The sequence below is a fragment of the Rhinopithecus roxellana genome, chromosome 17 (genome assembly GCF_007565055.1).
Source record: "Rhinopithecus roxellana isolate Shanxi Qingling chromosome 17, ASM756505v1, whole genome shotgun sequence".
NCBI classification, from domain to species: Eukaryota; Metazoa; Chordata; class Mammalia; order Primates; family Cercopithecidae; genus Rhinopithecus; species Rhinopithecus roxellana.
The window spans coordinates 55,517,282-55,544,157 of NC_044565.1; the positions used below are offsets into that span (position 1 = coordinate 55,517,282).

General features: G+C 43.9%; 1 protein-coding gene across 1 annotated transcript in view; it reads right to left on the minus strand.

The window, feature by feature from the left end:
- The window catches only part of SNTG2 (syntrophin gamma 2), a 383,842-nt gene that overhangs the window by 74,083 nt on the left and 282,883 nt on the right, over window positions 1-26,876 (minus strand). The window contains exons 12-13 of the mRNA XM_030921522.1: window positions 26,678-26,794; window positions 7,957-8,028 (exon numbers count right to left, since the gene is read on the minus strand). Coding sequence (XP_030777382.1) covers window positions 7,957-8,028; window positions 26,678-26,794 — 189 coding nt within the window. The remainder of the gene's footprint in view (window positions 1-7,956; window positions 8,029-26,677; window positions 26,795-26,876) is intronic.

Below are 26,876 nucleotides of genomic sequence, written 5' to 3' on the forward strand. Positions count from 1 at the left end.
AAGGTTGCACCCCACTTCGAGATTCATTTTCTCAAGGGCAGGAGAGAAAGACTGGGGGTCCCAGTTGTCACAGTTACTAGGTCAACAGCATGGAGGTGCATGGTGAATGCACACTCAATACCTGGCTGGCATCTCTCTGTCTCTGTCTCTGTCTCTGTCTTTCTGTCTCCATTTCTCTCTATGTCTGTATCTCTCTTTGTGTCTCTCTCTTTCTCCATTTCTGTCTTTCTGTTATCTCTATTTTATGTCTGTTTCTCTGTCTCTCTCTATCCCTCTCTCTGTCTCTGTCTGTCTGTCTCTGGACCCATCTCAGTTCTCAGCTCACCCATTCATTTACTGGCCTTCAGATCCACCCTGAAGAACCCCCACCAGACACCTTCCTGGGACGCTGCACCCCAACATCAATTTTGCTGCACCAGTCTCTCCCCAGTGAAGGGAACAAGCGGAGACACCTGGGCTGGGGTTTCCAAAGTCCTGAATGAAAATGTGGTGTTTACCCACAGCCCTGCATATGGCAGCAGAAAGGAAGGGGAGCTGCCCACCTGCTGGGTCTTCCCATCATGATTCTGAGATATCTCCATTCACTTGTGTGATATCTCCATTCACTTGTGTGATATCTCCATTCACCAGCTAAGCTGGACACTCCCCACTCACACTTATGCTCAAGGTCCACTCCCAAAATCCACATGAACTCAGCAGTTGGCCAAATAGTTTTACTTCAAATATGCTGACACATGCACTCTAGGCACAGGTTTGAGGTAAAAGCTACGACTGGTGTGTCTCAGGTGGGCCTCCTGGCCTCTCCGGGGGGATGCCCTGGCTCTCCCGGCCCCTCAGATAGCTCTGCAGGATGATCCTCTGGTCATGGAGAGCATTGCACATTTAACCCTGTGTATCATCCAGACACCAAATGCCTTGTGGTACATTCATGTGAGAACATGTGTGCATGCATGTGTGCACGAGAATGTGTGTGTGTGCGCGCACATGAACATGTGTACGTGTGGAAATGTATGTGCACATGAATGTGTGTGTACGTGAATGGGTGTGGTATGGATACGTTGCTAACCCTAAATGAGCCTTGAGTACAGAAACTGCACTTTAATTCTGGGGCCCTCTGGATCCTCTCCTTCAGCTGGGATACCTGGAACCTCTAGGGTTACACGTCACAAACCAAGAACACCATGTTCATCATTGACCTTATGGTGTAGAACGTATCTCTTTATCCACTGAACTTAAATGTCAAAAAATTGATAAAGAAAAACTTTTGGAAGATATTTATGTGGGAAAGCACATTCCCCACTGAATGGCTCATGACAGTTGGGCCTTGAACAATCCAGGAGTTAGAGGTGCCAACTCTCACGCAGTTGAAGATTCACACATAATTTTTGACTCGTCTAAAACTTAGCTACTAGTAGTCTATTGTTGATCAGGAGCTTTACTACTAACATGAACAGTCAATTAACACATATTCTGCATGTTATACATATAATATACTACATTCTTAGAATAAAATAAGTGAAGCCAGGCACAGAGGCTTACACCTGTAATCACAACTGATTGGGAGGCTGAGTCGGGGGCATCACGGGAGCCCAGGAATTTGAGACCAGCCTGGATGACATAGCAAGCTCCTATCTCTAAATAAATAAATGAATTAAGCAAGTAAGCTAGAGAATAGAGGATGTTATTGAGAAAATCACAGGGAAGAGAAGATATACTTAGAGCACTGCACTGTATTTATTGACACCATAAGTTTACACCATCTGCTTATAAGAGAAATGGTCTGAAATGGTGGCAACCACAGCTGCAGACCTCGATCTGTGGTGCACAGCAAAAATCTGGTAATGCTGTGACCCTCCTGCTTCTTGGAGGCACTTGCATCACCCCTCGTGGCACTTTTGTGGGTCCTGGGGTGTTATTCAAGGTTTACGTTACTGGACTCAACACGAAGGAGGGAAGGTACACAAGAACCCCGAGAGATCACTCGTTACCATGCTCTGCAATTTACTGGAGAGACAAATTGCTTCCACAGGGATGATTAAGACATTTTACTCAGAAACCCAACACTTGAGCTCACTGCAACAGCAGCAGGAGGTGGCTACAAAAATTATCATCACGGTACACTATGTGCTACCATGGGCAGGAAAGATTTAACACTGCGTCTTTACCTTTGTCTACGTTCCTCTCCACTGCAGATGGTGCCAAATAGATCGCTTTATATTTTACAGGCGTAAATGATGAAACAGACCAGTATCTACATATATTGTATGAATTCATGACATCTCTAACTTTTTCTTAATGTTTTGATATTTCTAAGCTACATAGTTTGTCTTAAGAGGTTTTTAAAATTGTTAAATTGTTTTCAAAAAAGTTTCCAACACACTTATAGAAAACAACTGGCATCTAAGTGAGCCCACGCAGTTGAAGCTCATGTTGTTCAAAGGTCACCTGTGTTTCTTCCTATCACTTGCTGTATTTGGGCAGCTGTGGTTCACAATAGAACACCAGGTTTTGGAGTCAGATAAGATTTGAGGCCTTTCTTTGCCCAGTATTAGCTGTTTGACCTTGAGCGATTCACTCTCTCAGAGCCTCCACTTTTGAGCTGTGAAATGGAATCACGATAAAAATGTCGTCATAACTTCACAGGACAGAGCGGCCAGCATGCAGGCTCACATCCCGGATTCATATGAGTTCACTGCCTGTTTTCATAAAGAAACACGTCCTAAGGCAATGCCAAGCCAGGCCATACATGTCGACTTGATGTCTGCTTTGCAGCTACCTGGCCTCCTGGCAGGGTCAGCTCGGGCAATATCCAGAACAGCATTTCCAGCCACCCCCACGACTGAAGAAAGCCAACCCCCCACCTAGGACTGCATGACATAATCTTATTATGTTCCCTTTCCTGAAGAAACAAAAAGCGTTGTATTTTTAAATTACATATTTTTTTCTATTTATATTTATTATGAAACAATTATAGCAACAATAAAGGGAATTTAAAAGATAAATTTATTACTGTGTTTTCTCATCTGATTTTTAAAAATATGTCAATAATTACTAATATGCCCTTAATAATAGGACAATAATTATTAATATTCTCTTTCATGCAATGTGAATTTGTATATATATTTATAATATAATTACTTAAAATATGTTATAAGATTGTAAAATATTTGTCAATAGTCTTTTGATTATTCTTCAAATATCATTAATTTAAGGAATATCCTTAAACATTCTCATGCATACAGCTCTTTGATTCCTCTGAACTCAGTATGGTAATGGACTCTTCTTTAGATTCGATTCTGAGGAGTAAGACTGCGTGATCAAGCAAGGGATTGCTTTTCCACTGTTCAGCCTCACAAAGAATGTGTCGTAAGTTCTACGTGAGGAAAATTAATGACTCATATGTAGCTCATTTCCCCAGATAGTTCCTATAGCTCCTTTAAAAACAATCACTCAGCCCTTGTGGATTGCAGTGTGTTGATATGACTGGAAACCCTGAGCACTGAAGTCCAAGGTCTGCGGCTTGCTGTCAACAGTCAGTCAGCGACTGGCCAGGCCATCGGGTTTCCTCGTCCGGACTGAGCCTTTGGGTTTCCTCGTCTGGACTGAGCCTCCGGGTTTCCTCGTCTGGACTGAGCCTCCGGGTTTCCTCGTCTGGACTGAACCTTTGGGTTTCCTCGTCTGGACTGAGCCTCCGGGTTACCTCGTCTGGACTGAGCCTTTGGGTTTCCTCGTCTGGACTGAGCCTCCGGGTTTCCCCGTCTGGACTGAGCCTTTGGGTTTCCCCGTCTGGACTGAGCCTCCGGGTTTCCCCGTCTGGACTGAGCCTCCGGGTTTCCCCGTCTGGACTGAGCCTCCGGGTTTCCCCGTCTGGACTGAGCCTCCGGGTTTCCTCGTCTGGACTGAGCCTCCGGGTTTCCTCGTCTGGACTGAACCTTTGGGTTTCCTCGTCTGGACTGAGCCTCCGGGTTTCCTCGTCTGGACTGAACCTTTGGGTTTCCTCATCTGGACTGAGCCTCCGGGTTTCCTCGTCTGGACTGAGCCTTGGCCAGGCTTCTTCCTGCCTCTGGGACCTGGAACTCCCTATCCTTAGAGCATTTGCTTTAGAAAATGTATTATTGTATGTTCTTTCTCTGCCATTTGATACCTAAATCTTTCTAAAAGTCTCTTGCTGGCTGTACAACCCAGGACTGTCTTTCTCAAGGAGCTGAGAGCTGTCCTTTCAAAATGTGATCACTGGGAAGATGGCGTCATCTCCCGTCCCTGTGGAAGGATGGAGCCCAGCCTTGGTGAGTGCCCGGCTCTAAGCTGTGCAACCATCTCCTACCATGAAGATGGGAGTAGCTCTCTGTTTATTTGCAAGAAGCCAATTAACAGACACTGATGGCCCCAATCTCCTTTCTAGCCCAACTTGTAGAAACCCTCTCATCCTTTGTTTCAGTGGAGTTGGGTTTAATCTGTCTCTCCTATCATAATATACTTGAATAAGGTCTTCTTGCCTTCTTAGCCTTTAACTTTGGTGCAATTTTGTCCTGACATGGCTTTAGAAATTCTTCCTTTCAGTGTTGATATTATCCAAACAGGACTACCCTGAAGATCCCTGGAGAACATGTTCTAGAACTCTTAATGCCCACTCGCGACAGACTCCCGGAACACCACTGCTTCTACCACGTGGAATAGAGAGGGAATCAGGATGAGCTTTGTAGCCAGGTGAGTCTGGTCCCCATCCCTGCCTCTGCTTGGCTTCTGGAAGGTCCTCATCCACTTCCTGCTTCTGAGTTCTTAGCTACAAAACAGAGTTCTCCTTAGGTGGGGAGAGAATTGACTCAGGGATATAGCTAAGTGCTTAGCAAGGCTACTAGGGAAGCACTCAATAAAGACAGCTGTCATTACTAAGATCCTCTGGCAAACATATGACAACATGGACTTTTCCTGAAAATTTTAATGGGGTATCTTTAGGTTGAGAGGACGGACCCATGCATTTCACACAGGACGCTCCATAGCGTCCAGAGTGCTTTTCTGCCATGCTGCACGAAAGCTGTTTATCATTTCGCTCACGACTGCAATCAGGGCTGATTGATGCAATTTTCTCATCTATTTCATGATGAGTGTTGAAATATAGAATATATAATTTTAAGAGCTGGGAAAAGTAATTTTTAGAGCGGAGAAAGTATCAGAGAAAAAACAAAATCACAGCTTCAGAATTTGATTTCTGGTCTAAATATTAATGAGTACACTTCGAAATGGTAATTACGGTTATTTAAAGAATCTACATGAAAAAGTACTAGTTCTTATGATACTCACATATTTATTTACATTTCTGAAAATGAATTGAATGCGTTTACTTTTAAATTTATGTATGCTAAACGATAAACATCCGCAACTGAATGTGTGTAAAAGCATGCAATATGGTTTTGTAAGATCGCCATTTTAAGACTTCCAAATAGGACATTCAATTCATATAATTTAATCTCTTTTTTAAAAAATATTGAATGCTATAGATTATTATTATTTACCCCATTTTTAGTTTAGTATCTTTGCTATAGCCATTCTACTGGCTAATTTCATGATTTCATAAACACTTCATATAATATTTATTGGTTAATTTTTTTTTACAATCTTCCTGGGAAAATGAGGTGGCTCAATAGCTTACTAATGAACCACATATATAAGACACATGCACACGCATGTTTATTGCAGCACTATTCACAATAGCAAAGACTTGGAATCAACCCAAATGTCCATCTGTGACAGACTGGATTAAGAAAATGTGGCACATATACACCATGGAACACTATGCAGCCATAAAAAAGGATGAGTTTGCATCCTTTGTAGGGACATGGATGCAGCTGGAAACCATCATTCTTAGCAAACTATCACAAGAACAGAAAACCAAACACCACATGTTCTCACTCATAGGTGGGAACTGGACAATGAGATCACTTGGACTCGGGAAGGGGAACATCACACACCGGGGCCTATCATGGGGAGGGGGGAGCGGGGAGGGATGGCATTGGGAGTTACACCTGATATAAATGACAAGTTGATGGGTGCTGACGCGTTGATGGGTGCAGCACACCAACATGGCACAAGTATACATATGTAACAAACCTGCACGTTATGCACATGTACCCTAGAACTTAAAGTATAATAAAAAAAAAAAAAGAAAAAAGAAGATACAATAGTCTCTCAAAGACACCCAGTACCTAAGGAACGTCTCAGGTGCATGGAAGGGGAATCCTCTGAAACAAGAGGGGAGGAAGTGAAAACGTGTTGATGAGGAGCCCATGCAAAGGAAACGAAAAGGTCACGAATCCTTCTACGAATTCCTCTGTGGAACTGTGATCAATGAAACGACCTGCGTATCATCTGTGACCAAGAGGCTCACGTTAACACAAGGCTTCCTTTTTATCATTTTCAAAATAATGCATTTCTGTCACAGATAACTTAGAAAACAAAATAGTTTTTAAAATGAAAGCAACAATAGCTAGAAAAGCCATCACTGAGAGAAAACCACAGTTAATATTTTATTCTATTTTCTTCCATTTTTTAATGAATATGCCTAGCACAGAAATGTTCACTTTCTGATCAATGATTGTTTATTACAACCTGTAATTAGGAGTCTTAATTTAAATACATCCAGCCCTTTCCTTCATCTCCTTCATTACCATATTCAACAAAAATAGGAACAATGCAGAAAAATGTTGCCCAAATAAATTCTTCAAAAATGAGAAATAAATGTATTTATCATTTGACAACATTATTATGGAAATGTATTTCCCTTTCACATGTTTCCATTAAAGGCAGTCTGAAATTCCAGATTTAAATTTAAAACAAAGCAACTACAGATAGAGAATATTATTTTTGAGGACATTTTCAATTTAAGAAAACAAACCAAACTTTGAAAGATAAATCTTTAACTTCTAGGCCGGGCGCAGTGGCTCAAGCCTGTAATCCCAGCACTTTGGGAGGCCGAGATGGGCGGATCACGAGGTCAGGAGATCGAGACCATCCTGGCTAACATGGTGAAACCCCGTCTCTACTAAAAAAATACAAAAAATTAGCCGGGCGAGGTGGCGGCGCCTGTAGTCCCAGCTACTCGGGAGGCTGAGGCGAGAGAATGGCGTAAACCCAGGAGGCGGAGCTTGCAGTGAGCTGAGATCCGGCCACTGCACTCCAGCCTGGGCGACAGAGCGAGACTCCATCTCAAAAAAAAAAAAAATAAATCTTTATCTTCTAACTTTAGACTGATAACTCTTTAAGGCCAAATTCTCAGACTAAAAGGTGTGTTTTTTAAACTTTCACTTAATATGCCTATTTGTCTTTGTTTTGTGTACTCCTACATGAGAACGACACAGGTGGGTTGTTCACGTGATGCACTGAGTCACATACTAGGACACGGTGGCCCCCGGCCACGGTGAGCACATCGTCGCCTGGCTGTGGAGACACCTCTGCGGTCAGGTGGGTGGGGGCCTGGGTAGGGCCCTGCTGCACCTCCAGGCTCCGGGCAGCACCACCAGTGAGGTGTGTCTCCTGGAGGAAGGTTCGGTCCCTACCTACCCTAGGAACCATGAGCAGCAAACTGGCCAGACCCTGAGGCAAATTTGTATCTGATTTGTTGAAAACAATTTCAATAACAGCAACAGCAGCAACAGAACCTAAAGTTCTTGGAATAAATTATTGTAAGTGGACGTCCTAAAACACATCTCTCCCCCAAAACACACACAAACACCACATACCACATACACACAGACACACCGTCATCCATGCATCCTGCCTGGATGAGCAACAGGGTGACAGCTGGAACCCACGTACCGGGTAGGAATGGGGGATGGGTCCAGATCGTCCATTCAAATTTTGCTGTTTCAATGGACCATGCGGAACAAACAGTCCTCTCATTCTGCAAGCCCAAAGGGCATCTTACTGTATGAAAGCATCTAAAGTGCAAAAGATCCCTACCTTGTGAACTTTAAACAGCACCTCACAGAGGTGGTAGGTCCTTTCTGCTCGCACCCAGTCGAATGTGCTCACCTGCAAGAAACAGAAAACGTTCCATGAAAAGCAGCATGCTACTTTTAGTTGAAAATTTTAAAAATTTACAATAGTGTGACTGCATGTGTGTCTACCTCAATTAAATCCTAAGTCCCCATTAGTATAAATTGGTCACAATAAACTTTACGTACTGCTGAGTTTTGATGAGTCGCCACATCCTCATCTCTGTCAGTTTGTGGCAAATATAATAGCTCCATTACTGACAGGAAAATGTCTATCTCCTTTATCTTATCTTAGATAGATAAGATTGATATCTATGATATCTATCACACGCAATTGGGCATAATTTTTGAAAATCATTTAGGATTCCTTTTAAATTAGGGATTAATTTCAGGTAACATTTAATGCATGTGAAAGTAAATGAGTTTATATATTTACTGGAGCAGAAAAATGGACAGAAAATATTGGGTAGACAGTCTTTTGCTTTTTAGAAATAAACTTAGTTCTATTTCAGAAGTGAATGAAAAACTTACTAACCAATTTAATCAAATACATTTTTCATTGGTCTGACCTGTTGTAGTTCACAACTATTTTAATAATAATAATGACCAAACTAATCTCACTTTTGAATAATGCTCCACAGTTTACAATTCAAGTTCAGATACATAATCTCTAAGTTAAATTATTTCATGCAGAAAAATCTAAAATATTCAACAGTGAGTGTAACAAATTTGATGTTTTTTATTGTTGACTCTGCACTTTTTCCTTCAGCCAGTAAAAATAATCCAAAGTGCACTGAATTATGTCCTTGAAACTCTGAAATTGTCTTGGCTTTAATTAATCGGTGACTTTCTGGTAATCCTTGCACCAAATAAAATTCTCAAGACATTTTTAAAGTCATCACAAGTGAAATGTAAAAAATTACACAAATAGTTTGCCATTTAATATGTAATTGCCCTAGAGTCAGCTCATTGCAATTGTGATTTCGGCAAAAAAACACTAAGTAAAGGGAACAATTTGAAAGTGAGAATGCCAATTAGAATACGAACTTTAAGGTTCCTTTTGGATCTAGTATTCAGGTCATAAGAGTTACATCTTGAATTTGCTAGAGAGAGTTTCAGGTGCTTATTTCAGAGTTTAAAAGCCAGAAACTCCAGGACCCCTTCTCTTGAGAGCTGGGGAGCCATGCTGATGGATGCCTGAAATAAAACATCACCCTGAATTCCACAGCAGTGCCCACTGATTCCTCAATACTGCACCTGCCTCTCCCTTCCCTCACCTGTTCCCACCCTGGCCAGTGTTTTATGCTACTGCCTAATGTCACAGCTCAGGTGCTGGTTCTATTACTGGAAAATACAGGATTATGGATCCACCATTTTTAACTTTCCCAGTTAGGACAATGCTGCTTATTTTTGGAGGCTGTAAATATAAAGAGGAAAAAAACCCCACTAAACACCCTATTCAGAGACATCTTCCCAAGTTTACTTGTTGCTGTAAATATACCTTATACATATTCATGGTTTTATACTTTTCAAAACATAGTTTGTAATATCAGCATTTTCCTATGTCATTAAATGTTATTCAGAAATACAATTGTAACTACTGCTTAGAATTTCCGCGTGGAGTTACGGTTTTCATAAGCTTTATCTTTGTGACGGACATTGTAGATTGCTTTTAGGTTTCACCATTGTTATAGTGCTGCGATTAATATACGTGGTCACTGTATTAGATTATGTCACATTGAATATATTTTCCATACTAGTCTGTTATCAACATGTGGCAGAACAGCAGGGATTTGAGTCCTGTTCTAAGACAAAGCTTGGAGGAGGCTGTGCTCTTTGCTGTCCGCAGAAGGCAGGTCTAGTCTTTCCCTCCTTCCGCTGCATCCATCAACCGTTTATTAAGCCCCTTTCTGTTTGTCCCTGTGGCGTCTGCTGTTCTTGCCATAGTCCTGCCTTCCTCCTGCTCTTTTACTCCTCCTGCCAGTGGCTGTGTCTCCCCCGGGGGATCCCTTCTCCGCTCCCAGAGCTATGACCTTGCCCCAGCCCAGGGAGGCGAGGCGCAGTCCACACACAATTCAGGCCAGAATTCTCATCATCTTCACCACCATGATTGATCCGGGGAAGAGAATGTGCCTCCATCGGAGACACAGGTAAGAAGGTGCTTGGGCTTCCGAGGGAACCATTTCTATTGCGGACTTGAAGAAAATGCCGCCACCCTGAGAGCCCTGGGAAGTCCCCTTGAGCCACGTGGATGTTATGAGTGTGGAAGTATCTACACTAGCTCCTGCTGTGATAATGCACCACAGGACAAGTGTGAGGAACAGGGAAGGTGGGGGAGGTGAGGGGCACAGGCTAGTCTTTACCTTCCACTCAGTTTTCTGTAAATCTAAAATCGCCCAAAACACAAGCCTATTGATTTTTTTTAAAAAGCGGGTCTTTCTCATCATTGTTCTTTCCCTGCCTACCTGAACCTCATGGCTTCTTAAGGACTCAGCTCAGACCCAGCCCTGAGGCCTTTCCTGACAGCCCTGGCAGGTCTCCCTCCCCTCTTCCAAGTCCCAGCGGCCCTGCCATCCGCTCCACCCTGCTGACCCTCAGCCGAGGTGCCTTCATGTGTGTGATCCTTTCTGCAGAGCACCCTCAGCCTGGCTCCAGCCTTCCACAGATATCCTTCCTCTCCCTACGTGGCTGTGACGTGAACACTTCTCTAATTTAGTGAAAGTGCAGGCATCAGGTTCCTCTGAGTTTCCGCCAGAAAAAAATGATCACCAAAAAATTCATCATGTCCTTTAGGGCTCTTCTCACTTTTTATTTCACTAGTTATAGCTCTAGAAAATATCTAGGCTACAACAATTCAATGCTGAACATGACCATGTAACAGAAGGGGATTATTTAAGATAAAACCATTTCCAAGGTATCCAGGAAGAGCATCTCGTGCGTTGGTTAGGTTCTGCGTAGCTTGTAGTCCAGATAGGAAGTAGGCTGCTGCAACAAACGTGAAAAAACTTGGCTAAATTGAGCTTAATGTTAGGAAAGCTAGTAAAAGGCCTCTGTACACATATACAAATGTGTGTGTGCGCGTGTGTGTGTATATAGTCATGCACACATCACAACCCTTCAGTCAACAATGGACTGCATAGACCATGGTGGCCCCATAGGTTCTAATGGAGCATATACAGAAATCCGGTCGATGGAATTTGATAATGGCCTTGCAGATCGACTAGAGGAAGGGAGTCATAGTCAGTAATGGTGCTGGAGCATTTGGTTTTCTATATGTAAAAATACATAAATAAAAATATACAGATCATCCAGGTTTCTGTAAGTACACCCTATGATGTTTGCACAATGACAAAATTGCCCAACTGTGCATTTTCTGGAATATATACCTGTCCTTAAGCAATGCGTGGCTATACATACATATGTGTATTAATACATGTAGAGAGAGATATATATATATACCTTTGTGTATATATATAAGCACACACACATTTACATTAATGTAAAGCTCAAAATTCAAGGTGTGCGTAGCCCACAATGCAGTGACAATACTGAAAGTCTGGAGTACTGTTCTGAAGCAGGGCACACCTAGTGTGTTTGTGCCATGCCTGAGTGGGGCCAGGTGTCACCTGCCGATGCAGATTCCTGCACCCCATCCGAGCGGTTCAGATTTAGCAAGTTTGGAGTGAGGCTCAGAGATCCCGACTTTTATTTTTAAGCAATTTACTGTTGATGTATCCACGACTCCCTAAGTGCAGCATGGCCAGCAACAGCCTCGGCATCTCTGGGTCCCTGTTGGTGATGGCAAGTCTCAGGTCCGCGCCAGACCTGCCATGTCAGTGCAGCATAGCCAGCAACAGCCTCGGCATCTCTGGGTCCCTGTTGGTGATGGCAAGTCTCAGGTCCACGCCAGACCTGCCATGTCAGTGCAGCATGGCCAGCAACAGCCTCGGCATCTCTGGGTCCCTGTTGGTGATGGCAAGTCTCAGGTCCGCGCCAGACCTGCCATATCAGAGCCTGTGTTTTTAAGAAGTATTCCCAGGTGACTCGTAGGACATTGGTGTTCTTGATGTTTTATGAGGGGAGTCTGATGTGGTGGTCTTGTGGGAAAACAACCTGAGGATAAGAAGCCTGACACCTTTTAAAAGGAAAGGAAGGCTGAGGGTGGGATGGAAGCAGCTGCTGTGAATTGCAAAGCAGAGGCATGTTCAATCACCGCTCATCGGAGAAACGAATGCCTGACTTGGTAAACGACTGGCTCCACACCACGGCTTCCCGAAATCCAGACTCCATGCCACGGTGCCCTGAAATCCATTAGTTTTCTAAGTATCTGGCCACATTTGGCTTCAAATGCAGCAGAAATTGTAGATTACAAAATGCTGTATCTTGGTACCTTTGACTATTATTGTAGAACAATGAACATATGTCCCCAGAACAATGTAGTTTGTTCCATCTACGAATCTTCAATTGAATTATTTTTTCCAAGTAATATTTTTAATGATAGAATATACCTGTGTAAAGATATTCTTAAAATTGTGAATATTCCTTGCATATGGATAGGCAGTTGCTATATCATTGATATATTAATTCCATACAATTCTGTAAAATTGACTTTATAACTTAATTTAATGCATTTTAATGTTTGAAAACAGGAATAACTGAAACATCTTTCAGATTCCAATGTACAAGTCAGAAATAAATACTCTGGCTAATGAAGGAGAGTCGGGTGTGTGAGAAAGAGTCGAGAGTCCCGGCTTTAATCCTAGCCCTTCCCGCATCTCCTGGTGCATGGGAAAGACAGGGATTAGGGATCCACCAGAGTGGGCTGGGCCCTCCTTACGGAACAACTGAGCTGTGAAACATGGATCTGCTTTTTCCACTCCGATTCCTCCTTCCCATTCTTCTATCCCGTTTCCCTTCTGCTACTGTTGGAGTCTGTGACTCCGCCCAAATCTCATGTCAAATTATCATCCTCACTGTTGGAGGTGGAGCCTGGTGGGAGATGATTGGATCGTGGGGGTGGATTTGGTCTTTGGTGCTGTTCTCATAGTAGAGTTCTCATGAGATCTGACTGTTGAAAAGTGTGTGGTGGCATCTTCTCCCTTCCTCTCTTCCTCCTTCTCTGGCTATGGTGCTGTTCTCGTGACAGAGTTCTCATGAGATCTGATTGTTTAAAAGTGTGGTATCTCCTCCTGCTCCCTTCCTCCTTCTCTGGCCATGTAAGACACACCTACTTCCCCTGTGCCTTCTGCCACAATTGTAAGTTTCCTGAGGCCTCCCCAGACATGCTTCCTGTACAGCCTGTGGAACTGTGGGTCAATTAAACCTCTTTTCTTTATAAACTACCCAGTATCAGGCATTTCTTTAGAGCAATGTGAATGCAGACTCATACACCTTCTTTTCTGTCTTCTCCTTCAATATTCTTCCTCTTCCTCATCTTGAACGAGCTCAAAAGCCATCGTTTAAAGAAGGACTTTATCTTTTAGTTTTCCCCAAGTTGTCATGATAATCTTTGGGTCCTTGTAAGATTCACTGAAATTTTCTGACGTAGACTGCTGAGATTCGAGGCTCCGTGAGTATTTCTACATTATTGCATAGCGAGGGCCTTGGAATGAAGGACGATGGTGCAGTGACCCGGCCATGGGAGTTGGCAATAGTGAGTCATTCAGGGACATTTCACACGGATGGCCCCTGAAGCCTTTGATTTATATTCCAAAGTGTGATGGAAGAGAGATGGCGTTAGTAAGGGGGAGTCTCTCCTTCTGTGGGGAGGAGGGTGGGTGGGTGCTGAGCATCCTATACAGGCTCCGAGAGTCACAGTCCTGGGTGCTTCTCCCGTGGCTGAAACATCTGTGTGCACAGAACTCAGGCGGGGATGGGGAACCGGCATTGAGACATCTGTGAGTAATTAACAACCTGTCTCTGATCCAAAAACCTCATGTTTCATGTCAGGATAAAATAAATTTATAATATCGATATTAAAACCTTAATATAAGGTTGTTTTAAATTTGGCCAAAGTAAGACTGCTACTGGCAAATTGCTACCAGTGCGAGGATATAAAGTGTCAGGCCAGAAAAAACATTAATACATTATAAATATTTAGATGTAAATTCATTCACCATATTGTGTGTATTGATTTTGCAATGAGAAGTTGCTGAATATTAACAGATAATTTTGTCTGTTAGATTCAAATGCTTTTAGGGCTTTTTTTTTTTTTTGAAATGGAGTTTCATTCTCGTTCTCCAGGCTGGAGTGCGAATATGGAGGGTTGATTTCTCCTTGATAGTCTCATTAGAGAGGATCTGATGACCTTGGCAAAACACTCAGCCCACCACCAAGCATTAACAGGCCCCAGTACTTATTTTATAGATCATTCAACCAGTAACCAGGCAGCATCTTCCCTATGTCAGAGGTGATGCTGGACATGGTGCAGGCAGCAGGAGCCCAGCACGGGCAGCTCCCAGGTCCATGGAAACCAAATTGCATTTCCAGTGTTTTATCAAGAGAGAAAACTTCCACACCAGCCATCCTTTGTATGATATTTATAATGTATTAATCATCCTTTCTTAATCTCCCTAAAACCCTCTCAGGTAGGCATTTACAGTCATCATTCTCATCTTACAGGTGACATTTAGTGCTGACAGTTGGAGGCCATCAGAAACTTATAAACCACATGAAGCCATCAGGAAGCATGCAGATGAAACACGCCAGATCGATCTAACTTTGGATGAATATTCATAAACACCTGCACCTTTTCTCTCTCCACTGCATTACTGGTATTAATGACCACTGAAAAATACAAACTATCCAGATCCAGAAGAAATGAGTGGCTTCTTCATCCCGGATCATCAAGGATCCAGTTGGATGAACTCAAGGGTCCTGGGGCCTCACAGCATGGGGAGATCTCTGCGTACTGGGCACCTCCAAAGTTTCTATGGCCACCCGGTCCTACTGCGACTCGGTCCTATGGCTAACCCGTCCTACGGCCACCCGGTCCTATGGCCACCCGGTCCTACAGCGACTCGGTTTCTACGGCCACCCGGTCCTACGGCCACCCGGTCCTACGGCCACCCGGTCCTACGGCCACCCCGTCCTATGGCCACCCGGTCCTACGGCCACCCGGTCCTACAGCGACTCGGTTTCTACGGCCACCCGGTCCTACGGCCACCCGGTCCTACGGCCACCCCGTCCTACGGCCACCCGGTCCTACGGTGACCCGGTCCTACGGCCACCCCGTCCTACGGCCACCCGGTCCTACGGCCACCCCGTCCTATGGCCACCCGGTCCTACGGCCACCTGGTTCTATGGCCACCCGGTCCTACGGCCACCCTGTCCTATGGCCACCCGGTCCTACGGCCACGCGGTTCTACGGCCACCCGGTTCTACGGCCACCCGGTCCTACGGCGACTCGGTCCTACGGCCACCCCGTCCTATGGCCACCCGGTCCTACAGCGACTCGGTTTCTATGGCCACCCGGTCCTATGGCCACCCGGTCCTACAGCGACTCGGTCCTACGGCCACCCCGTCCTATGGCCACCCCGTCCTACGGCCACCCGGTTCTATGGCCACCCGGTTCTATGGCTACCCAGTTCTTGTCTCTGAACTCAAGACTGGTGGATCTAACTCTACTCAAAAACCTCCCTTTGGAAATCTTTAAACATTTCAAACTTACAAAGATCCAGCACTCACCAATAAGTGCATCCCACAGCTCCCATCTCAGCAAACGGCAGCATCACTGCTGGCTGGAGTCCCTCCTCTCACATCCACACGCCATGGCCTGGGTGTGTATGCATGGTGTGTGTGTGTGGTGTGTGCATGAGTGGTGTGCAGATGTGGTGCGTGTGTGGTGTGTGTGTGGTGTGCACATGTGTGTGGTGTGTGTGTGTGGTGTGTGCCTGTAGGGTGTGTATGTCTATTTGTGTGGTGTGTGCATGTGGTGTGTGTGGTGTGTGTGTGTGTGGCGTGTGTGTGTGGGGATTATGTGGTGTGTGTGTGGTGTGTGCATGTGTGGTGTGTGCATGTGGTGTGTGCATGAGTGGTGTCTGTGGTGTGTGTGTGGTGTGTGGTGTGTGTGTGTGTGGTCTGCATGTGTGTGGTGTGTGCATGTGTGTGGGGGGGTTTGTGTGGTGGGTGTGCGGTGTGTGCATGTGGTGTGTGTGTGGTGTGTCTGTGTGGTGTGTGCATGAGTGGTGTCTGTAGTGTGTGTGGTGTGTGGTGTGTGCGTGTGTGTGTGTCTATGTGTACTTCCTAAGCACTACTAGACTCAAAAGCTTCACAGACTGTGCAGTCTATATTGGTGTAATTAACAGTTACATATTTACACTTAAAAATTTAAATTATGAAACTATGCTGAGGGGGGCGGAGCAAGATGGCCGAATAGGAACAGCTCCAGTCTCCAACTCCCAGCGCGAGCGACACAGAAGACCGGTGATTTCTGCATTTTCAACTGAGGTACTGGGGTCATCTCACTAGGGAGTGCCGGACAATCGGTGCTGGTCAGCTGCTGCAGCCTGACCAGCGAGAGCTGAAGCAGGGCGAGGCATCGCCTCACCTGGAAGCGCAAGGGGGAAGGGGATCCGTTTTCCTAGCCAGGGGAACTGAGACACACAACACCTGGAAAATCGGGTAACTCCCACCCCAATACTGCGCTGTAAGCATACAGGCATTCCAGGAGAATATATCCCACACCTGGCCGGGAGGGTCCCACGCCCACGAAGCCTCCCTCACTGCTAACACAGCAGTCTGCTGCGATCTATCCGCAAGGCAGCAGCGAGGCTGGGGGAGGGGCGCCCGCCATTGCTGAGGCTTAAGTAGGTAAACAAAGCCGCTGGGAAGCTCGAACTGGGTGGAGCTCACAGCAGCTCAAGGAAGCCTGCCTGTCTCTGTAGTCTCCACCTCTGGGGACAGCGCACAGCTGAAGACCAACAGGGGAAGTAGCGGGAGCCGGTGCAGACGCGAACGACTCTGTCTGACAGCTTTGGGGAGAGCCGCGGATCTCCCAACGCGGAGGTTGAGATCTGAGAACGGACAGACTGCCTGCTCAGGTGTGTCCCTGACCCCTGAGTAGCCTAGCTGGGAGAAATCCCCCACTAGGGGCAGTCTGACACCCCACACCTCACAGGGTGGAGTACACCCCTGAGAGGACACTTCCAAAGGAAGAATCAGACAGGTACACTCGCTGTTCAGCAATATTCTATCTTCGGCAACCTCTGCTGCTGATACCCAGGCAAACAGGTCTGGAGTGGACCTCAAGCAATCTCCAACAGACCAACAGAGAGTCCTTCTGACTGTCAGAAGGAAAACTATCAAACAGGAAGGACACCTATACCAAAACCCCATCAGTTCGTCACCACCATCAAAGACCAGAGACAGATAAAACCACAAAGATGGGGAAGAAGCAGGGCAGAAAAGCTGGAAATTCAAAAAATAAGAGCGCATCTCCCCCTGCAAAGGAGCGCAGCCCATCACCAGCAACGGATCAAAGCTGGTCAGAGAATGACTTGGACGAGAGGAGAGAAGAAGGCTTCAGTCCATCAAACTTATCAGAGCTAAAGGAGGAATTACGTACCCAGCGCAAAGAAACTAAAAATCTTGAAAAAAGAGTGGAAGAATTGACAGCTAGACTCATTAATGCAGAGAAGATCATAAACGAAATGACAGAGATGAAAACCATGACACGAGAAATACGTGACAAATGCACAAGCTTCAGTAACCGACTCGATCAACTGGAAGAAAGAGTATCAGCGATTGAAGATCAAATGAATGAAATGAAGCGAGAAGAGAAACCAAAAGAAAAAAGAAGAAAAAGAAATGAGCAAAGCCTGCAAGAAGTATGGGATTATGTAAAAAGACCAAATCTACGTCTGATTGGGGTGCCTGAAAGTGAGGGGGAAAATGGAACCAAGTTGGAAAACACTCTTCAGGATATCATCCAGGAGAACTTCCCCAACCTAGTAGGGCAGGCCAACATTCAAATTCAGGAAATACAGAGAACGCCACAAAGATACTCCTCCAGAAGAGCAACTCCAAGACACATAATTGCCAGATTCACCAAAGTTGAAATGAAGGAAAAAATCTTAAGGGCAGCCAGAGAGAAAGGTCGGGTCACCCACAAAGGGAAGCCCATCAGACTAACAGCAGATCTCTCGGCAGAAACTCTACAAGCCAGAAGAGAGTGGGGGCCAATATTCAACGTTCTTAAAGAAAAGAATTTTAAACCCAGAATTTCATATCCAGCCAAACTAAGTTTCATAAGTGAAGGAGAAATAAAATCCTTTACAGACAAGCAAATGCTTAGAGATTTTGTCACCACCAGGCCTGCCTTACAAGAGACCCTGAAGGAAGCCCTAAACATGGAAAGGAACAACCGGTACCAGCCATTGCAAAAACATGGCAAAATGTAAAGACCATCGAGGCTAGGAAGAAACTGCATCAACTAACGAGCAAAATAACCAGTTAATATCATAATGGCAGGATCAAGTTCACACATAACAATATTAACCTTAAATGTTAATGGACTAAATGCTCCAATTAAAAGACACAGACTGGCAAACTGGATAAAGAGTCAAGACCCATCAGTCTGCTGTATTCAGGAGACCCATCTCACATGCAGAGACATACATAGGCTCAAAATAAAGGGATGGAGGAAGATCTACCAAGCAAATGGAGAACAAAAAAAAGCAGGGGTTGCAATCCTAGTCTCTGATAAAACAGACTTTAAACCATCAAAGATCAAAAGAGACAAAGAAGGCCATTACATAATGGTAAAGGGATCAATTCAACAGGAAGAGCTAACTCTCCTAAATATATATGCACCCAATACAGGAGCACCCAGATTCATAAAGCAAGTCCTTAGAGACTTACAAAGAGACTTAGACTCCCATACAATAATAATGGGAGACTTCAACACTCCGCTGTCAACATTAGACAGATCAACGAGACAGAAAGTTAACAAGGATATCCAGGAATTGAACTCATCTCTGCACCAAGCGGACCTAATAGACATCTATAGAACTCTCCACCCCAAATCAACAGAATATACATTCTTCTCAGCACCACATCGCACTTATTCCAAAATTGACCACATAATTGGAAGTAAAGTACTCCTCAGCAAATGTAAAAGAACAGAAATTATAACAAACTGTCTCTCAGACCACAGTGCAATCAAACTAGAACTCAGGACTAAGAAACTCAATCAAAACCGCTCAACTACATGGAAACTGAACAACCTGCTCCTGAATGACTACTGGGTACATAACGAAATGAAAGCGGAAATAAAGATGTTCTTTGAAACCAATGAGAACAAAGATGCAACATACCAGAATCTCTGGGACACATTTAAAGCAGTGTGTAGAGGGAAATTTATAGCACTAAATGCCCACAAGAGAAAACAGGAAAGATCTAAAATTGACACTCTAACATCACAATTAAAAGAACTAGAGAGGCAAGAGCAATCACATTCAAAAGCTAGCAGAAGGCAAGAAATAACTAAGATCAGAGCAGAACTGAAGGAGATAGAGACACAAAAAACCCTCCAAAAAATCAATGAATCCAGGAGTTGGTTTTTTGAAAAGATCAACAAAATTGACAGACCGCTAGCAAGGCTAATAAAGAAAAAAAGAGAGAGGAATCAAATCGACGCAATAAAAAATGATAAAGGGGATATCACCACTGACCCCACAGAAATACAAACTACCATCAGAGAATACTATAAACGCCTCTACGCAAATCAACTAGAAAATCTAGAAGAAATGGATAATTTCCTGGACACTTACACTCTCCCAAGGCTAAACCAGGAAGAAGTTGAATCCCTGAATAGACCAATAGCAGGCTCTGAAATTGAGGCAACAATTAATAGCCTACCCACCAAAAAAAGTCCAGGACCAGATGGATTCACAGCTGAATTCTACCAGAGGTACAAGGAGGAGCTGGTACCATTCCTTCTGAAACTATTCCAATCAATAGAAAAAGAGGGAATCCTCCCTAACTCATTTTATGAGGCCAACATCATCCTGATACCAAAGCCTGGCAGAGACACAACAAAAAAAGAGAATTTTAGACCAATATCCCTGATGAACATTGATGCAAAAATCCTCAATAAAATACTGGCAAACCGGATTCAGCAGCACATCAAAAAGCTTATCCACCATGATCAAGTGGGCTTCATCCCTGGGATGCAAGGCTGGTTCAACATTCGCAAATCAATAAACGTAATCCAGCATATAAACAGAACCAAAGACAAGAACCACATGATCATCTCAATAGATGCAGAAAAGGCTTTTGACAAAATTCAACAGCCCTTCATGCTAAAAACGCTCAATAAATTCGGTATTGATGGAACGTACCTCAAAATAATAAGAGCTATTTATGACAAACCCACAGCTAATATCATACTGAATGGGCAAAAACTGGAAAAATTCCCTTTGAAAACTGGCACAAGACAGGGATGCCCTCTCTCACCACTCCTATTCAACATAGTGTTGGAAGTTCTGGCTAGGGCAATCAGGCAAGAGAAAGAAATCAAGGGTATCCAGTTAGGAAAAGAAGAAGTCAAATTGTCCCTGTTTGCAGATGACATGATTGTATATTTAGAAAACCCCATCGTCTCAGCCCAAAATCTCCTTAAGCTGATAAGCAACTTCAGCAAAGTCTCAGGATACAAAATTAATGTGCAAAAATCACAAGCATTCTTATACACCAGCAACAGACAAGCAGAGAGCCAAATCAGGAATGAACTTCCATTCACAATTGCTTCAAAGAGAATAAAATACCTAGGAATCCAGCTTACAAGGGATGTAAAGGACCTCTTCAAGGAGAACTACAAACCACTGCTCAGTGAAATCAAAGAGGACACAAACAAATGGAAGAACATACCATGCTCATGGATAGGAAGAATCAATATCGTGAAAATGGCCATACTCCCCAAGGTTATTTATAGATTCAATGCCATCCCCATCAAGCTACCAATGAGTTTCTTCACAGAATTGGAAAAAACTGCTTTAAAGTTCATATGGAACCAAAAAAGAGCCCGCATTGCCAAGACAATCCTAAGTCAAAAGGACAAAGCTGGAGGTGTCACGCTACCTGACTTCAAACTATACTACAAGGCTACAGTAACCAAAACAGCATGGTACTGGTACCAAAACAGAGATATAGACCAATGGAACAGAACAGAGTCCTCAGAAATAATACCGCACATCTACAGCCATCTGATCTTTGACAAACCTGAGAGAAACAAGAAATGGGGAAAGGATTCCCTATTTAATAAATGGTGCTGGGAAAATTGGCTAGCCATAAGTAGAAAGCTGAAACTGGATCCTTTCCTTACCCCTTATACGAAGATTAATTCAAGATGGATTAGAGACTTAAATGTTAGACCTAATACCATAAAAACCCTAGAAGAAAATCTAGGTAGTACCATTCAGGACATAGGCATGGGCAAGGACTTCATGTCTAAAACACCAAAAGCAACGGCAGCAAAAGCCAAAATTGACAAATGGGATCTAATTAAACTAAAGAGCTTTTGCACAGCAAAAGAAACTACCATCAGAGTGAACAGGCAACCTACAGAATGGGAGAAAATTTTTGCAACCTACTCATCTGACAAAGGGCTAATATCCAGAATCTACAAAGAACTCAAACAAATATACGAGAAAAAAACAAACAACCCCATCAAAAAGTGGGGAAAGGATATGAACAGACATTTCTCAAAAGAAGATATTCATACAGCCAACAGACACATGAAAAAATGCTCATCATCACTGGCCATCAGAGAAATGCAAATCAAAACCACAATGAGATACCATCTCACACCAGTTAGAATGGCAATCATTAAGAAGTCAGGAAACAACAGGTGTTGGAGAGGATGTGGAGAAATAGGAACACTTTTACACTGTTGGTGGGATTGTAAACTAGTTCAACCATTATGGAAAACAGTATGGCAATTCCTCAAGGATCTAGAACTAGATGTACCATATGACCCAGCCATCCCACTACTGGGTATATACCCAAAGGATTATAAATTAGTCTACTACAAAGACACATGTACACGTATGTTTATTGCGGCACTATTCACAATAGCAAAGACTTGGAATCAACCCAAATGTCCATCTGTGACAGACTGGATTAAGAAAATGTGGCACATATACACCATGGAATACTATGCAGCCATAAAAAAGGATGAGTTTGCGTCCTTTGTAGGGACATGGATGCAGCTGGAAACCATCATTCTTAGCAAACTATCACAAGAAGAGAAAACCAAACACCGCATGTTCTCACTCATAGGTGGGAACTGAACAATGAGATCACTTGGACTCGGGAAGGGGAACATCACACACTGGGGTCTATCATGGGGAGGGGGGAGGGGGGAGGAGGGAGGGATTGCATTGGGGAGTTATACATGATATAAATGATGAATTGATGGGTGCTGACGAGTTGATGGGTGCAGCACACCAACATGGCATAAGTATACATATGTAACAAACCTGCACGTTATGCACATGTACCCTAGAACTTAAAGTATAATAAAAAAAAAAAAAAAAAAAAAAAAAAAAAAAAAAAAAGAAACTATGCTTACTTGAGGATAACAAAATTTATATATTTCAGAGATCTGACCATTTTGGATGGATGCATACAGTTTAGAGTAACATCTGGCTTCCTTAAATTGCAGCCTAATGGTAAATCTATCTGCGGCTAATTCAACTTCACAGGTTTACTGAATCTTGAGAATTACACTCTAGGCTCATTTGGGTCCTCGCTGACCCTTTACAAGGAATAGCAAGGCCTTCAGAACCACAATGATGGAAAGAAGGACTGCTGACAGCTCTGAAGAGAGAATGGAGATGGTGCCAAGTCATCTTCTGCAGAAATTATTAGAAATTAGAAGTTAATGAAAACAGTCATGTTCTAGGAATGTTCAGGAGTGTATGCAGAAGGAGAAAGATACGATAGATAACTTTTATGGGAAAAGAAAAGAAAGGGGTCTTGAATACAAGATAAGGTACAGGTTCCCACACCGAAGATAAAACTGTCTCTAAGGGACTGGAAAGCAAGTAAAGGAAGAGACCTCGAGAAGAGCAAAGAGTGGGCACAGAAGGAGAGACAGAGAGAAAGACAAAGAGAGGGAGAGACTGACAGAGAGAGACACACACAGAGTCAGACAGAGACAGATGCAGAAAGAGAGAGACATCGAGAGGAGCAAAGAGTGGGCAGAGAAGGAGAGAGAGAGAGAAAGACAGAGATAGAGAGATGATTCAGACAGAGGGAGAGACACAGTCAGACAGAGAGAGACAAAGAGACAGATGGAGAAAAAGAGAGGGAGAGATAGAAAGAGATAGAGACAGAGAGAGACAGAGACAGAGAGACAGGAAGAGATATGGAGGGAGGAGCTGCAGCATCTGGAATGGACAAGCGATGTTGCCAGAGGAAACAGGGTTTGTCTGTTAGTTTTTTATTGTTTTCAAATAGTTTAAATGACCAAGAAAGAAACCCTAACAAACCATGGCAAAGCCAAGTGGCGGAGACAGAGCACGGTCTCTGTGGGCCAGAGGAAGGGCAGGAGGCGGGCAGCCCTGGGGAAGGGAAGCCCCAACCCAGCAGGCTAAGGTGTGGGCACTTCCTCTACGTGGATGAGGAGTTTGCGATTTCCAGCTCCTTCCTGGACACGTGGAAACGGGACTTTGGCTTCCCGGCACACACAGCTGTTCCTGTGGCTTCGGGCAAGGCAGGTTCCTGCCCCTCACCCCAGCGCCACGCGCCCTCCTCAGCCCTCACTCCCCACAACCATATCCTGGTTTCAGACCCCCAGGAAGTGATTCTCTGCCCCTTGCAAATGCACTGCCCAGCCAGTGTGAGTGGCAGCGACCTCAGGACCCTGAGGGAAGACTCGCCTACATTTTAACAAAATGAAACTGCATTTAAAATAAGAAATGGACTCTAACCACAGCAGGTATGAAGAAAAAGAAGCACAGCTTAAAATTTAGATACATTAGGATTTCTTTAAAAGAATTATTTCAAAATCAAATGTAGTTAGGGACTCATAATTTACAACTAAGCAGAATACAAATGAATACTGAAGGAAAGTTGCTTATTTGTATTTATTACTTTTTTTCAGGCTAAGTAAGCCAGTTTAAAACCAATTATGACAGCAAGTATCAAGAAGAATAATGACAGGCCAAATACTTCAAGGCACGACTTCTGAGTTCCAGAAGATGGAGCTGCAGGTGCTCGCAGGGCAGCGAGCGTGTGGATCGGGGTCTAGATGTGGGTCTACATGTTGTCAATAGCCCAAAGGCTCTTGGTCTGCGAGGGAGGTTCTGTCATTTCACAAATGTCAATGACCTCAGAGACAACCTGCGACGCTCACAGAGCCACGTGAAAACAGAGACTCTGGGAGACTGGGTTTCTAGCTCGAGTCAGACTTGTTCAAGACAAGATCTGCCAATGACATCTGTCCTGGCCTCTCCAGTCACTGTTTCCACCAGAATGAGAGGGCTGGTGGTTCCCACTGGGGAAGAAGACCAGAGAGTATACTGCCTGCACTCTGGATTTTCAGTACATTGTAAGAATATTCTGGCATTAAATGCAGTTAACACAGTCTCTTAAGAGAGGATTTTAAATAAATTATCCAAAGCAATCCTCAGTCAAGTACATTTGTTTACTGTTTTATTTACACATGACCTTCATCTGTAAAAGCAAGACGCAAATGAGAAAACAAAACCAAGTGAATGTGGCTGTCCAATGTGTTGCTAAAATGAAAATACCTATTTTTAGTTATCAGTTTATGTTATAATAGGTCTCCATGATAAAACAGTTACAACGTATCAAGATGGAGCTCTGATACTGTGTGCTCTTGGCACTTATCAATAAAATGAGGAGCCTTCAGTTGTCTCAAGAATCAAATTATATAATGGACAGAAGTGCACTAGAAGCTACAAAGGAGTTTACCCACGTTAGCGATTCCAGGGACACTTTGTGATGCTGCAATCAATTTACCAGCCAGGTCTTGCTGAGATGAGTTGGATGCTACGAGCGCCTTGGAGTGTCCCAAGGCATGACATAACTTCCGTGAAGACACACGGCGAAGAAACCTGTCTAACTGTTTTAAACCCTTGCTATTCAATGGTTGTTGAATTAGGGTCTGCCTATTAGGGTTCAAAGAATCCCTAAGTTCCACAAAAGGCCAACTGGTAAACAGGCTGCGCTGGCAACACATGCAGTGATACGGGTCCATGGCAGGCCTCTGACACCTCAGCCCCTTCCTGCGTCTCCAGTGTCAGTGGTAAGTGGTCCAGGCTGGGCACATGCCGTGCCAGCCACCTCCTCCGAGTCTTTCAGCACCTCTGAGATGAGCTGGCATGAATATCTTAGCTCTGCTCAACCAAAATCAGCCCAGCCAATCAGATGTTCACCTCTGGGACTTGAATTTGAAAATATGGAACAAATTAGCAGCAAATGTTAAAGAACATGGTTACGCTTGTTTTGAGGAGAATTCAATCATTATTCATGCAAACATTTAGATGCAGTAAGCACAAAGTGCTGGTTTATTTTAAAACCTTGCAACTAAAGACAATGTGATATCCTATGTTATCCCTGGGGCAGAAAAAGTGCATTAGTAGAAAAACTGCAGTTTGGCTGGAGGGCGAAGTGTGGTTAGTAATGCTGCACCATCGTCAAATGGTTTGCCAGATGCTCCGTGGCCACATAAGTCAGGTGCACCAGGGGAGCTGAGTGGAGGCAGATGGGGCTCTCTGCACTAAATGTGCAGCTTTTCCATAAATCTAAAATTATTCTCAAGTAAAACACTTACTTAAAAAGCCATCCTTATCAATGAAAAGACAGGCAGGGTAATACTGTTTTGATGTCTGGAGGTGAACTTGGTTTTATCTTTTCATTTCCTTTTAATGGAAGAAAGTCCCGTCAACACTGCATGTGACATGCATCCAACATGTGTAGGTACCTGAAGCCATCAGGTTTTTAGTTTGCTTGCAGTTCTGATGGTCAGACTCTCAAAAGTAAAGCTGTTTAAATTGATAAACTTCTAGACATTACACATTACATTTGGTCAGTTTGGGGAGAATGGTACTGGTAGGAATTGGAAAATGAAATTGCAGAACTATAGCATTCAGCCATAAATTTATATTATGGATCCCAGTAAAGCAGGCTGCTTATTTTTTAAATAAAACTTGGGAGACACCAGAGAAAAAAAGCTTTTAAAATTTAGAAATTAGAAACGTCTAAAAAGAGGGTTGTATTTTGTTTCTTGGTTTCTTCAACTACGTAATTTATCCTCTAAGACACAGAGCCTCTGCATCCTATCTCCAAACCAGCTGGCATTTGAGGAAGAAATAAGCTCTACAATATATTAATGGCTATTTGAACTAAACAAAGAAGTAGGTTAATGTATAAATTTGGAGCAATAAATAAGCAATCTATAAGCAGAATCCTTTCCAACCATGTAGAAACAGCAAACGGCAGGACCAAGCACTGTCTTTGTCCTCCTCCAAACACCAGATGTAGCTTTCCCCCTCCTACAGGAACAGCTCTCCCGGCAGCCCCCTCTTCCAAACATCAGATGTAGCTTTCCCCCTCTTGCAGGAACAATCCTCCCTGCAGCCCCCTCTTCCAAACACCAGACGCGGCTTTCCCCCTCCCGGCAGCCCCTCCCTGCGGAGTGTCAAAGGCATCCTTACCGGAGGAGTGCTGAAAACGTAGAAGGACGGGCCCTTCAGTGCCAGGAACTTGGGTCTGAAGGTTTGAGAGGAGTCGGCTCCTTGGAGTTTCTCATTTACCCACCCCATATGCACAACCTGCAGAGGGAAACCTTTGAAAATTACAAACTAAGCCTTAATGAGGGCATAACGTCACAGGAGCAGAGTTAAGCACATGAGC